Raw genomic sequence first — 11,484 nt, 5'->3', positions numbered from 1 at the left:
AAACAACGTGCTGTTAATGTGAGATATGAAGTGGGCCGGTTTGTTTTATTAGTTTCTCACAGACTTCCTCAGGCTAAGTACATGACTCCTCCAGCCCCGCCCTTGCTCCGCCCCCACCCGTCCACAATAAAAGTTTAAATCAGAGTCAGTAGTACTTATCAAATATTTTTGCTGAACACAAAATGTATGTTATCTCTTCTTCAAGCAGCCATCCTTTAAGCTTGACAGTTCTTAGTGGCATATCACACCTGCTCTGAAAGATCTGTATTTACGCCAAAAAAAAAAGACATTAAAGAATAGACCTCTTTCACTCTGGATTGTTAGTATTATTGTTAGTATTTGACTTATTTTTGATATGTTGAGATACACTTTCACATCCTTGTCAATCTTTTGTCACAACCAATAAAGTGTATACTAATCAGTCTTTTAATTCTGCACATTTCTCATTGGATCAGTGAGCAGCAGTGGTAAGCTGTGAAATAACCACACAAACACAAAGGAGTTTTTGCTTTCCTTTCTTAACGCTCAAAAAAAAAAAAAAAATAGCCACTCAACCGTCATGAGCAGAACGTAATTAATAGCTCTCCCGTGTTTAGAAATTTGTAAACATTGTCGAGCACAATGAGCTGTTTTCAGGAGGGGGCAACATTTGGCCATGTATATTTGGTAGTGTAAGACATCCCTCTACGCAGCCATTTCCTTAACAAAGGTCAGCCGAGCTTTCGTTTCCTTTGGGCTTCTGGAGGTCATCCTGGCTTAGGTGCCCGTTCGTCTCAGTCACAACACGTCAGGTCTTTAACCCTTAATGACTGCAATTGGTCTCAGTTTGATGGCCTTCTTGCTGATGCCAGCATCATGGCATGTGTTGACGACATCAGTTACGTTTTTGTACGATTCAGGTGCCTGTGTGGAAAGAAAGCACAGACACAGACAATCTATTCATGAAAGAAGTCCCTAAACAAAATGAGAAATCTGGTTTGTCTGGTCCCTGTTATTCTGCACACAGACATCATTCTGTTCTTTACCTCTTCCATGACGAGTTTGGGTGAGGCCACCCTGATGGCAATACCCATGTCTGCCAGCTTGTCCAACACATCCTGGAAGTCCAGATTTCTGCGGGATTTGGCTCGGGATAATGCACGACCCTACCAGCATACACAGAAATTTAATGAGCAGTTCACCAATGGCCTGTGTGTGATTACATGTGTTCTTCATGATGTCCACATTAGCATTGCATTTGAAAACTTGAATACTGTAAACAGATATTCCATTATGCATGAATTCAACAGTTGATGCATTTTCTACAAGTAAGTATTAAGAACTCAAATCCCTCTATACACAGCACTGAAGACTGAAAAGGAACCCAAGCACTGGTAAAGCTGCATTCACATATACACTCCACAGACAATTCACCCTGCTGCCTTACCGCGCCATGACAGGTGGTACCAAAGGTCTCCGTCATGCCCTGTTCCGTGCCTGTGAGGACATAGCTGCAGGTACCCATTGTGCCACCAATCAAGACAGGCTGGCCTGTCAGCTGGTTAGAGCAAAAAATGAGTGCTGTGTTACTGCCTAAACAGCAAGGCTACACATACAAGCTGTACACACAGTTGGCACTGTAAATTCACACATCATTAAATCTCTGCGATATTTTTTTTACAAAACCGACAAAAATAAATACTGTTTAGAAGATCACCATTATCTGTATGTTGATTACACACTATAGAGGGCCTTCATAGAGATATTCTGAGCAGACATTAAATAAACTGTCAACAGCTTTCATGCATTTTTGGTATCCATGTCTGTGCAGTACCTGGTAGTCCACTGGAATTAGGGGATGGTGGGGTGGGAAGGCACGGGTGGAGCCTTTACGGTGCACCAGCAGGGTCCTCTGTTTGTCATCCACCATGTGCTCCTCCACCTTGGCAATATTATGGGACACGTCATAGATGACATGCATGTCCAAATCGTCGGGTGTAGTCGTAAACACTTTAGAGAAGGCCTGAAAGATAAAAAAAAAGGAGAGGTGCATGTGAAAAAAAGAACTCAAAGTATGTTTTATTGTTCAAACTTGGTTTCAACCACTGCATCAGAATAATCAAGTCACTGTTGCCTTCAAGCTTAATCTCCTGCTCAGAGCAAGTATCTATAGAGCACTTTTCAGTTCATGGCAGTTCATAGCCCACCTGTCTGGTGAGGAAGGTCATGGAGGAGCGGTTAACCCAGGCATAGTTGCCGGCAGCAGCCATGCCTTTCAGGTAGTCCTGGCCCTCTGGGGAGGTGATGCGGGCACAGGCTAGCTGACGGTCGTTCACTATGATGTTATCTCGCTTCATTGCCTTTTCCATGGCAACCAAGGCATCTACACATGAAAGAAGGAGCTCAGGATCATTCATCTCCATTAATGTATCTTTATCTTGCACCTGCTTTCTAAACCCTCAGTCCGTCATTTGCACTTAATGAAACGGAAATTTGTACTTTATTTCTTTGTGTCAACTTTAACAAATGAAATTAGCGGTTTCCTTCAATTGTCAGTCATCTTAAAACAACAAAATTAAACAAGAAAAGGAAGCCAACAGTTCAATACTTTCATAGCAAGGAAAAGATGGCCCATTTATTACAACTATCGACCCTTGACGTACATTTTGAAAGATCTTGATGTAAGGCAAATTGAAAGCACTGACCTGTGGCTACCTGATGTCCCAGGCCCCGACTGCCACTGTGGATCATCACACACACTTGGCCCTTGTGATCGATGCCCATCTTCTTTGCAGCATAGTCATTGTAAATCTCATCAACCACCTGGATCTCAGCATAATGGTTCCCTGCTCCCAAAGTCCCAAGCTGCAATGTGTATTAAGAAAACCTAAGATGTCTTAAATTCACATGGTAAATGGGAGCTTGGTAACTGTATGCCATGGATCTCCAGTGGGGACAGACACTGAACACCGCTTCATTACCTGTGGTAAACCTCTCTTCTTGGCCTTGGAGGAAACTTTGTTGGGGTCTGCCTGCAGCATCCTGCCATATTCCTCACAGTGCTCTTTATCCTCAGCCCAGGCATAGCCCTCTCGCAGGGACCAGTCCACACCCATCTCAAGAGCCTCTTCCAAGTCCCTACACAAGACAAAGAACAGCCACATCGACTCGTACCAAAACCAAACACTTCAAAGTTCATAGAAAATTTGTGCCGGGAACATCTGGCATTATTTCTACATGACAGATACACTTTTTATTTTCTTACAGATCTCTTGTAGTCTTCGGATGACTCTGCCCTAATACTACATGATACAGAAATAAATGTGGATAACTGAAAATATAAACTGGTTAATAATTTGTGTTTGACTTGTAATTTTCTCAGTTCTCACTTGGCACTCATGGGAATGACTCCCTTTGAGCCCACTCCTACAGGTATATGATCAAACAGGGACTGAGCCAGCTGCTCCTTCACTGGCTGCACATCACTCTCATCCAGGTTTGTTCTCAGCAGCCGCACACCACAGTTGATGTCAAATCCCACACCACCTGAGTGGACATAGAACAATAAACATCACATGGGCTAGTCTTAATTTTTAAAATGCATCTGTAACGATTTCTCCTATCTACCCACCTGGGGAGACAACAGCTGTAGGGTCACTCATGTCAAAAGCAGCCATGTTTCCAATGGCAAATCCATACCCAGAGTGAACATCAGGTAGACCTATGGATCTCTATGGGAAAAAAAAAGGTAGAATACATACTGCAAAATTAACAGCAATATTACCAGGAATCTACTCAACTGAGGTGCTTTCAAAGGTTGATCTACCATAGCAGAGCATTCGTGAGATGGTATGATCTGCTTACATGGACTATTCCAGGCAAGGCTGCAACATTCCCAATTTGTTTCATAGCCGGCAGAAAACCACCAAAACCTGCGAAAACAGTGTATTTTAACTATATCAAAGGTTGGTTTGTGAGTTTCGTGTATTGCTTTACAAAAATGCTAAAAGGGACATTTTGTGATGTTGTTTTGTGGTACATCACTGACAAAATCAAATGGGTGTGAGTCACATCTATCGCTTACCTCCTCCGCGACATGCATTCCTTAACTCTTCAAACATTAACTTTTCAAGTGGATCGTTGACGTAAAACACCCCTTCCACCTAGAATTGATTAGGAAAAAATTCAGCTAGTGAGCGCTAATTCAAACACTGACCCACGTTAGCTGAGGGGCTATAGCTGCAGAAGTACTTAGTGTAAAAACGAAGTCGCTCTTTCACCCCTGAAACATAATTAGGCGAGTACTTGTGTATTCCAAAACAAACACTGATTTGGAAGAGTAACTGAAACAGAATTTGGACATTTGGGCAGCACTTATCGACTATAAAAGTTATAGAGTGAGGCACGCAATAACCGACTAACCTAGCTAAGATGGCTAACGAATGGCTTCAAACTATGCCACATTTCAGTACACGTTTCCATTTCTCACTCTTGCCTCACCTGCATATTAGGGACAAAACCTTTCTTGATTCGCCAGCAGTTTTTATGGATTTTATCCAAATACTGTAATTCATCATTATAAGTACGACTCATTTTGGTATCATGTATCGTTGGTTATAACAGCGAGATATCTTTCAGTCGGCTTCTGTCATCGATGCCATGCACACTTATATTTACAGCGAGGTGACGTCGGCATTCGACGTGCGCTGGTAGAGATCTCGATAAAGCACATACTCAAGAGAAGTAATAAGAACGCGTTTTCAAAATTATAGGTGATGCTGGATTACTTCTGCCATTCAAAGCAGCAAATATCTCTTCAATGTATCTCTTTCACTGTCTTAAAAATGTTACGCAGACATCTGTAGGACATAGTTTGATCGTTAGGTATCTTCGAAATAAGTCACCCCAACGAGGTACTTTTATTCTGAAGATACTGACAAAACGAAACATTTCAAACCGGAAGTTTTGTCGTTCATCTGTCATCGGTCTGGACGCTGATCGCTGATCGCTGATGTACGCATACGATTCTCTTTCTTTTCTACTGCAAATTCGTATACTATATGTAACTATAAAAAGCAGTTGTCAGTGCTCGCGTCTTTCCATGGTCTCCATGTAGTACAGATTGTTGCCCTTCAAAAACTAAATGTAACAAGCGTAGGAACCATCACAATTGTGCTGCCCTGGGTTAGGTGAATCACCAACACAGCTAGTTTGCTAGCTAACTAACTTTTCGTTTGCTTGTAAACAGACACACCCTCTGCATTGGCACGTTTCAAACTGTGTATTTTCCTGCGAAACTGACTATATAGTTTATGTCGATGCTTGCCTGTCCCACTTTCCCTGCAGTGTGATCAGCTTGGAAAAAACAAGTAACCAAACATCGAGATGTTTACACCAGAGTTATAAGCTTGCGTCTAAAGTAAATGAAACCATATTGTTTAGTATAATCCGTCGTTTGCTCTACATGTCCAGTTATGTTTGTTTTGTGCATTGCATTCGTAGAATGAAGTTGCGTGTAAAAATTAATAAACAGACCAGTCGTTTGGAGCTGGATGGGGACCAGCCCACGCTGACAGATCTTAACATACATGTCAAGGAGATCCTATTACCGTCTTACGGACTTGTGTAAGTTACTGCATTCCCCCTTATACTTTCAGAGGTGCGACACAGCCGACATTCTGATATCTTTAACTGATCTTCTCATACATTTGATGAGGATTTGGGGCTCCCTGCAGTAGTCAAAGTGCATTGTTGTGCGTGATTACACATGACTCGTTTATTTGCTGTGTTGCTACCTGTCTTCCAGACTCAAAGATGTTGGATCTCATCTCAACAACACGTGGCTGACTTGGCAACATTTGATGGAAATCAGAAAATATGCTACATGTCCCAGCCTATTTGAAACTTTATATTTGCACTGTTTGTTTTCCACAGACCAGACACGGAATTTGCTCTGTCCCTGAATGGCAAAGAGCCCCTAGTTGACACAGGACAAACCCTATCCTCCTGTGGCATCGTTTCTGGTGATTTGATCAGTGTGATTTTGCCCCAGTCCAGCCCTCTACCTTCCCCATCCTCCACATGTCAGAACTTGAGCGGTTTTAGTACAGCACAAAAAAAGATGGAGCCGGATCGGGCTGCCCATTCAGCATTCCAGCACTCTAATAATGAGGTGAGAAATTCTTCTGATGAACATGCTGTACAATGACTTCCATCAGTAGTTACTTTACAAAAATGACAAGCTGAAGTAGAGCTTATTAAAACTTTCACACCTAGGGTAAAGGGGTTATTGGCAGGCATGCCTTAATAACATTATTTTATCATTTTTGATACTGAATGTGTTTGTAGAGTAATTAGGCTAGAGAAAATCACATATACACAAAAAAATCATGCATAGCTAAACCATGAAGGTATGTAGTAAAAAATTACAACTCCAATAAAGTTGGTACTGAAGGTTATTTTAAATGAGACTTTAATAATAAATGTTAATACTTAATTAATAATAGTATGTACCACCACTTTTGTTTCGTATTTTGGACTCTGTTCTTGAGAGATTATATTTTGTGACATTAAAAAGAAAAGGAAAAGTCAGACTTCTTGCTACAGAAGTAAAAGTGAAAGATATTAATATCAAAGCTTCCCTGCATGGTTAAACCAGAATTCTATGGCTCAACACTGAGGAGTTTTGAATCTCCTTTTGTCTCTTATGAAGTTTTGCTCCAGGCCCTGAAAAAGTGAAAAAAAAAAGAACAGGGATGCGAGTGGCCTTATTTTCATTTTATATTTCTTCTGTCATACACCCAAATACACAAAATATTGAATAAATTGATAGCGAATTGATAACAGTTACAAGCCCAAGATGCTTTTTTGCATCAAGCTTTGGGAACACCTGCTTTTCCTTCGTTTAACTGAGGTTGCACAACAGATTTAGCAGAGCCAAGAGTACACTTGCAAGTTTATTCTTTTACCTTTCTGGTTTGCTTCACAGGCTGTTCCTCGCAGCAGTGAGGGCAGTCAGGAGGCAGCAGCAGCTGAGGATGAGGAGGCTCTGGAAACAGAGGATGAGGTGGCTACAGGCCCTTTTATCCCAGAACCCATGCTCTGTAGTGAAGCAGAGGAGGGAAAGGTACCACACTCTCTAGCGCTTCTGCACAGTGGAGCCCAAAGCCAGAGCTCTGGTGACTCCCTAATGGTGGCTTTACATCTTCTCATGGTGGAGACTGGTTTCCAGCCTCAGGTATGTATTGACAAAAACTTATTGTGAGCGGTTGAGTGAGCAAAAAGATTCTGGCCCACATGATAATAAATGTAAATGTTAAATGTTAAAAAGTTTTATCTGTTAAACAAGTTCCCTTTCTAGCATTATCGAAATAAGCATACTTGGCTCTTTCGATTGTTAATTAATTGTAACTTTAAGGAGGGGCACGTACCATGTAAAATCCAAACACCATAGAACAATGTTCATTTGTACTTTGTCTACATTAGGTTCACACTGTGTTGTTGCTGTGCAGGGTTTGGAGGTGAGGGCAGGTGAAATGCCCAGTGGATGGCGGGCAACAGGTGGACTGTACAGGCTACAATATGTGCATCCTCTGTGTGAAACCAGCCTTGTCACTGTTGTAGCAGTTCCTATGGGCCAGACACTTGTCATAAATGGTATACAAATTACATCATCCAATTACATCACCTTTTCCATGTTATTTTTAATGGTGTCACTCTGCGACAGAAACTGACAGTTTTATACAAATACACTACAATTACACATTGACACAAACATTTAATCTGTGACACATTATTGATTGTCTCAGGGTCTGTCTTGCTGCATTTAGAGACTGGTGTTAAATAACACACTTTTACACTTCACATTTAAACTATGTATAACATCAAAGGATGTCACATAATTTGACATATTGGTGAAAGAGATCACTAAATAGTCTGAAAGTACTTTTACTCTATTTACAGCTACTCTGAAGATAAACAATACTATGGAAAACTCAAGGAAGCTATCACTTAAACCATCCTCGTATGTGACCCAGAAATGTTCAGGTTGGTTGAAGTCTTAAAATGATGTACTTTTGTCATGTCTTAGACATTTGTATGCCAAGTTGGTACATCTCTGGTTATGTCTCACTGCCACACTGATTAAATAGTAATCATACTCACATGTTTTCCCTTTCTGCAGATGAAAATGCTGCTGCAGTGTACAAAGACTTGAGGAAGCTGTCTCACATTTTCAAAGACCAGTTGGCCTACCCTTTGATTGCAACAGCTAGACAAGGTAGTCCAATATTTCGAGCACGGTATTATTGATAATGGCCCCAAATAGTTTGTTTTGTCTCTAAGAATTCCGCCCATTTACTTGGCTGCATTGTTCTCAACATGTGTAGCAGGGCCCATGTCCCTCCACCAGGATAGCGGCTGTGTATGAATTTTCAACTCAGAAACAGTGTTCTCAATTTAGCCAGGATGTGAGGGGCTTCATAACAGTAAAAAAAAAAAAAAGAAAGAAAAAAACTTGGCCATAACAGAGCAGGCAGTGCTGCCCACTCTAGGCGTAAATGAACAGGACATTGAATGATGGCTTGTTGTCTCCCCCTGTTGGAAGCTATGGGTCTACCTGCACTTTTTGGCCTGCCTGTTCTGCCTCCCGAGCTACTCCTGAGGATCTTGCGCCTGCTTGATGTGGTTTCCCTGGTTGCCCTCTCAGCCGTCAGTCGAGACCTTCGTGTAGCCTCGGAGGATCCGTCTCTCTGGAGATACCTTTGTCACCGTGATTTCGGAGGTATGAACACACTGAGTGGTTGTCCTAATGATGTGCATAACAGTGCTGCTTTGTGGAGACTTTTTTATGTTATTTTACATGGCTTGTTCCTGTACAGTTATGTTTCACAATGATGTATATAGTTTTGAGCTACAGAACTTACTTTCAAATGAAATAAGGAGAGAAAATAGTGCCTGTTTTCAGTAATACATAGGCTACCATTTCATTTTTTTGCATTGCTTTCATTTGATGTTGATGCATCTCTGAGACTATACTTTTTGTTTGCCAATGTTGTATGGGTTCTTTCTCTCTCTTTTTTCTCATCCTCCTTCAGTATGCAATCCATCGAGGACTGAGCCAAGAGATACAGACTGGAAAGAGGTGGGTTGCATATGTTGCCAAAAATGAAGGATTCTTTTAAACATTTCAGCACTTTCCCATACCTACTCAATAACCTTTACACAGTATCTGTGTGTATTTTGATCCCATTAAATTAAACTCCCCATAAATGTTTTCTATGTGTGTCTTACTAGATTATCCAGAAACACTCACAAAGAAAAAACAGCTTACCCTCCACTGCACTGAATACTGTAGCACACACATGGTCACATTCAAGCACTGATCTGTATGGAAAACCCCTAAAACTCCAACTTACTGAATCACTAGCTTGAGCACTTCAGAAGAAACAAAAGAAACTTAAAGTACATGTTTATAACCATACCCTGCATGTTGACAAACACTGGCACTGAGTAGAGGCTTTTACAGTTCTAAAATGATCTCCTTAGTAACAGGCAGCTCAGATGTTTTATTGTCTCTCATCAGTCAATGTTTTGAAAAATCCTGTTCTCACATAGACGCTTAATTCATTTTATGTGTGTTCCAAGCTAAGACTGTCACTATAAACACAATTTTGTCAAAGTCTGACCTTTTAAACCTTTGAATATTTTGTTGATTGCTGAGCTTTCTATCAGGTTTTCAACCATTTAATTTGTTGACTCATTTCAAGCAGTGTTCAGAAACTGCTGCAGGACAACTTCCTGTCCAATAAATGCTATACCTACCTCAGTGTTGAAAGCTTTTCTTCTGACTGTTTGTTCAGCCCTTGTTAACATTTTAAATAGTTCCCTGTCAGCTGGCATTTTTTAGTTGATTTACAATTGTATCTGTGACCCTTGTGTTAAACAAAGTTAACCTTGGCTTGGTTCTCTGACTGTCTGGCCCAGTATCAAATCTGCTGTTTCTTTTGTCTTTTTGTCATCAGTGGCACAATTATGGGCTGGATCAAGACATCATTTTGTTAGTCTTATGTGTCCATATGGAGTTCATAACACACTCTTAAATAAACTGCATGTTTAAATCTCTGCTGCTAGAGTTCTGCTTCACACTAAACCCCAAAAACAAATTCTGCCTGTCCTGCCCACCAAATTTAGCGTTCATTTTACAATTCTCCTCATCCCAATCTACCTCTCTTACCTCCTCAAGATATATGTCAGTTCTCGCAGGCTGATGCTTTGTCGATGTAGGCCTCTTACTCAGTTTCTAATACTGAGAGTCTTATTGTGTGTTTTCAGTACATACACTAGTGCTGTGGATTGTCTTTGCCCCTCCCCTTAAGTCTTCAGGAGGCTAAATCCATTAATAATATTGATGGGAGACTTAGAAAGATGCCCTTCACCGTGGCTTATGTTTGATTGCCACAAACTCTTATACTTATTTTTGCTGAGTTATGTTTTTTCTTTGTACTGCTGTACTTGTCAAGTTCTATATAAATCAAATTATTATGTTGAATTATAATAATTTATAATTGTTATTTTATAATTTAATTTACTATGTATAGTTATTATATTGGAATCATTCTATTTTATATTATTCAACTGTTATTATTATTATTATTATTATTATTATTATTATTATTAGTGGTGGTGGTGGTGGTACAATTTGAAATAAAGCAAAATATTTTGCTTTTGTCCCCACAGCTTTACAAAAAAAGATACATCCAAATGAAGAAGATGAATAAACTTAGACACAGGCCATTCCCATATCCAATGCCAGGTATTTACCCAGTTGCTCCCATACCCAACCCTCCTCTTCCCTTTCCACTGTACCCGCCTGGAATCATTGGAGGCGAGTATGACCAGAGACCTGGCATCCCTCCGAGCGTCCTGCCACGCCCTCGCTACGACCCCATTGGTCCACTGCCTGGCCGTGAACCTCGTATAGATGTTCCCATTGGACGGAACTCGCTGAGACCAGGGGGAAGCCGGCCTGCTGATATCCGACGGGGTTTCATCTGACACTTCAGATTCTTTTTGAATTGAACTTCTGGGAAGACTGCAAGTGCTCATTAAAATTTTGAGATATTTCAGTTAAAGGGCTGAATGTTTTATGCTTAAGTATAATTAACTGATTCATACAGTTCACAGTGATAAACCCATTTGCCGTCTTCTGTCTCAACACTGACCATTAATCAACCTTATCACAAACTCAGATTTTCACAGTTACAAAAGAAGAACCAGTCCCAAGCTCTGTGTGTCATCTTGCCCCTGTGTTCTAGTCTAATTGTTGCAACATGAGACAAATTTATTACTGACTGCTTACAAGGACAACAACTATTTACCTGCTTGCTCTGATTCTGTGAAAAAGCTTCCAATAAAATTAGATTGGGTATTGATAGGTGTTGCTTGAGTCATGTTTAGCTCTGAGTGCAGTCTTAATGAAAGATTCTGCAGAACAAGCACATATGC

The 11,484-nt window shown here is 40.7% G+C and overlaps 2 protein-coding genes across 2 annotated transcripts; one reads left to right on the top strand and one right to left on the bottom strand.

Moving 5' to 3' along the window:
- Positions 1-32: 32 nt before the first annotated feature.
- Positions 33-4,611, bottom strand: rtcb (RNA 2',3'-cyclic phosphate and 5'-OH ligase). Its single transcript, XM_030772886.1, has 12 exons — positions 4,480-4,611; positions 4,064-4,142; positions 3,844-3,911; positions 3,611-3,710; positions 3,369-3,525; positions 2,961-3,117; positions 2,685-2,844; positions 2,187-2,362; positions 1,814-2,002; positions 1,427-1,537; positions 1,026-1,145; positions 33-903 (listed from the first exon to the last, which is right to left on the bottom strand). The coding sequence occupies exons 1-12, from the start codon at positions 4,570-4,572 to the stop codon at positions 796-798; spliced, it is 1,518 nt and encodes a 505-aa protein (XP_030628746.1). The 5' UTR covers positions 4,573-4,611; the 3' UTR covers positions 33-795.
- Positions 4,612-5,482: 871 nt separating this feature from the next.
- fbxo7 (F-box protein 7) lies at positions 5,483-11,369 on the top strand. The gene is made up of 9 exons (XM_030782966.1): positions 5,483-5,604; positions 5,914-6,151; positions 6,968-7,216; positions 7,491-7,635; positions 7,942-8,025; positions 8,162-8,257; positions 8,585-8,761; positions 9,075-9,121; positions 10,717-11,369. Exons 1-9 carry the CDS (start codon positions 5,483-5,485, stop codon positions 11,032-11,034), a joined length of 1,476 nt encoding a protein of 491 aa, XP_030638826.1. The 3' UTR covers positions 11,035-11,369.
- Positions 11,370-11,484: the final 115 nt, after the last annotated feature.

Source organism: Chanos chanos, chromosome 1 (genome assembly GCF_902362185.1).
Source record: "Chanos chanos chromosome 1, fChaCha1.1, whole genome shotgun sequence".
Lineage (NCBI taxonomy): Eukaryota > Metazoa > Chordata > Actinopteri > Gonorynchiformes > Chanidae > Chanos > Chanos chanos.
Note: the sequence above shows the minus strand (reverse complement) of the source record. Positions and strands in the feature narration are given on the sequence as shown.

Excerpts from the sequence above, each read along its gene's own strand:
- rtcb (XM_030772886.1), bottom strand. The coding sequence starts at position 4,572 with ATGAGTCGTACTTATAATGATGAATTACAGTATTTGGATAAAATCCAT. Across the intron at positions 3,711-3,843 it reads CCTTGCCTGGAATAGTCCAT|AGATCCATAGGTCTACCTGA; the intron begins GTAAGCAGATCA and ends TTTTTCCCATAG. Across the intron at positions 1,538-1,813 it reads TAATTCCAGTGGACTACCAG|CTGACAGGCCAGCCTGTCTT; the intron begins GTACTGCACAGA and ends TGCTCTAACCAG.
- fbxo7 (XM_030782966.1), top strand. The coding sequence starts at position 5,483 with ATGAAGTTGCGTGTAAAAATTAATAAACAGACCAGTCGTTTGGAGCTG. Across the intron at positions 7,217-7,490 it reads AGACTGGTTTCCAGCCTCAG|GGTTTGGAGGTGAGGGCAGG; the intron begins GTATGTATTGAC and ends GTTGCTGTGCAG. Across the intron at positions 7,636-7,941 it reads CCAGACACTTGTCATAAATG|CTACTCTGAAGATAAACAAT; the intron begins GTATACAAATTA and ends CTCTATTTACAG.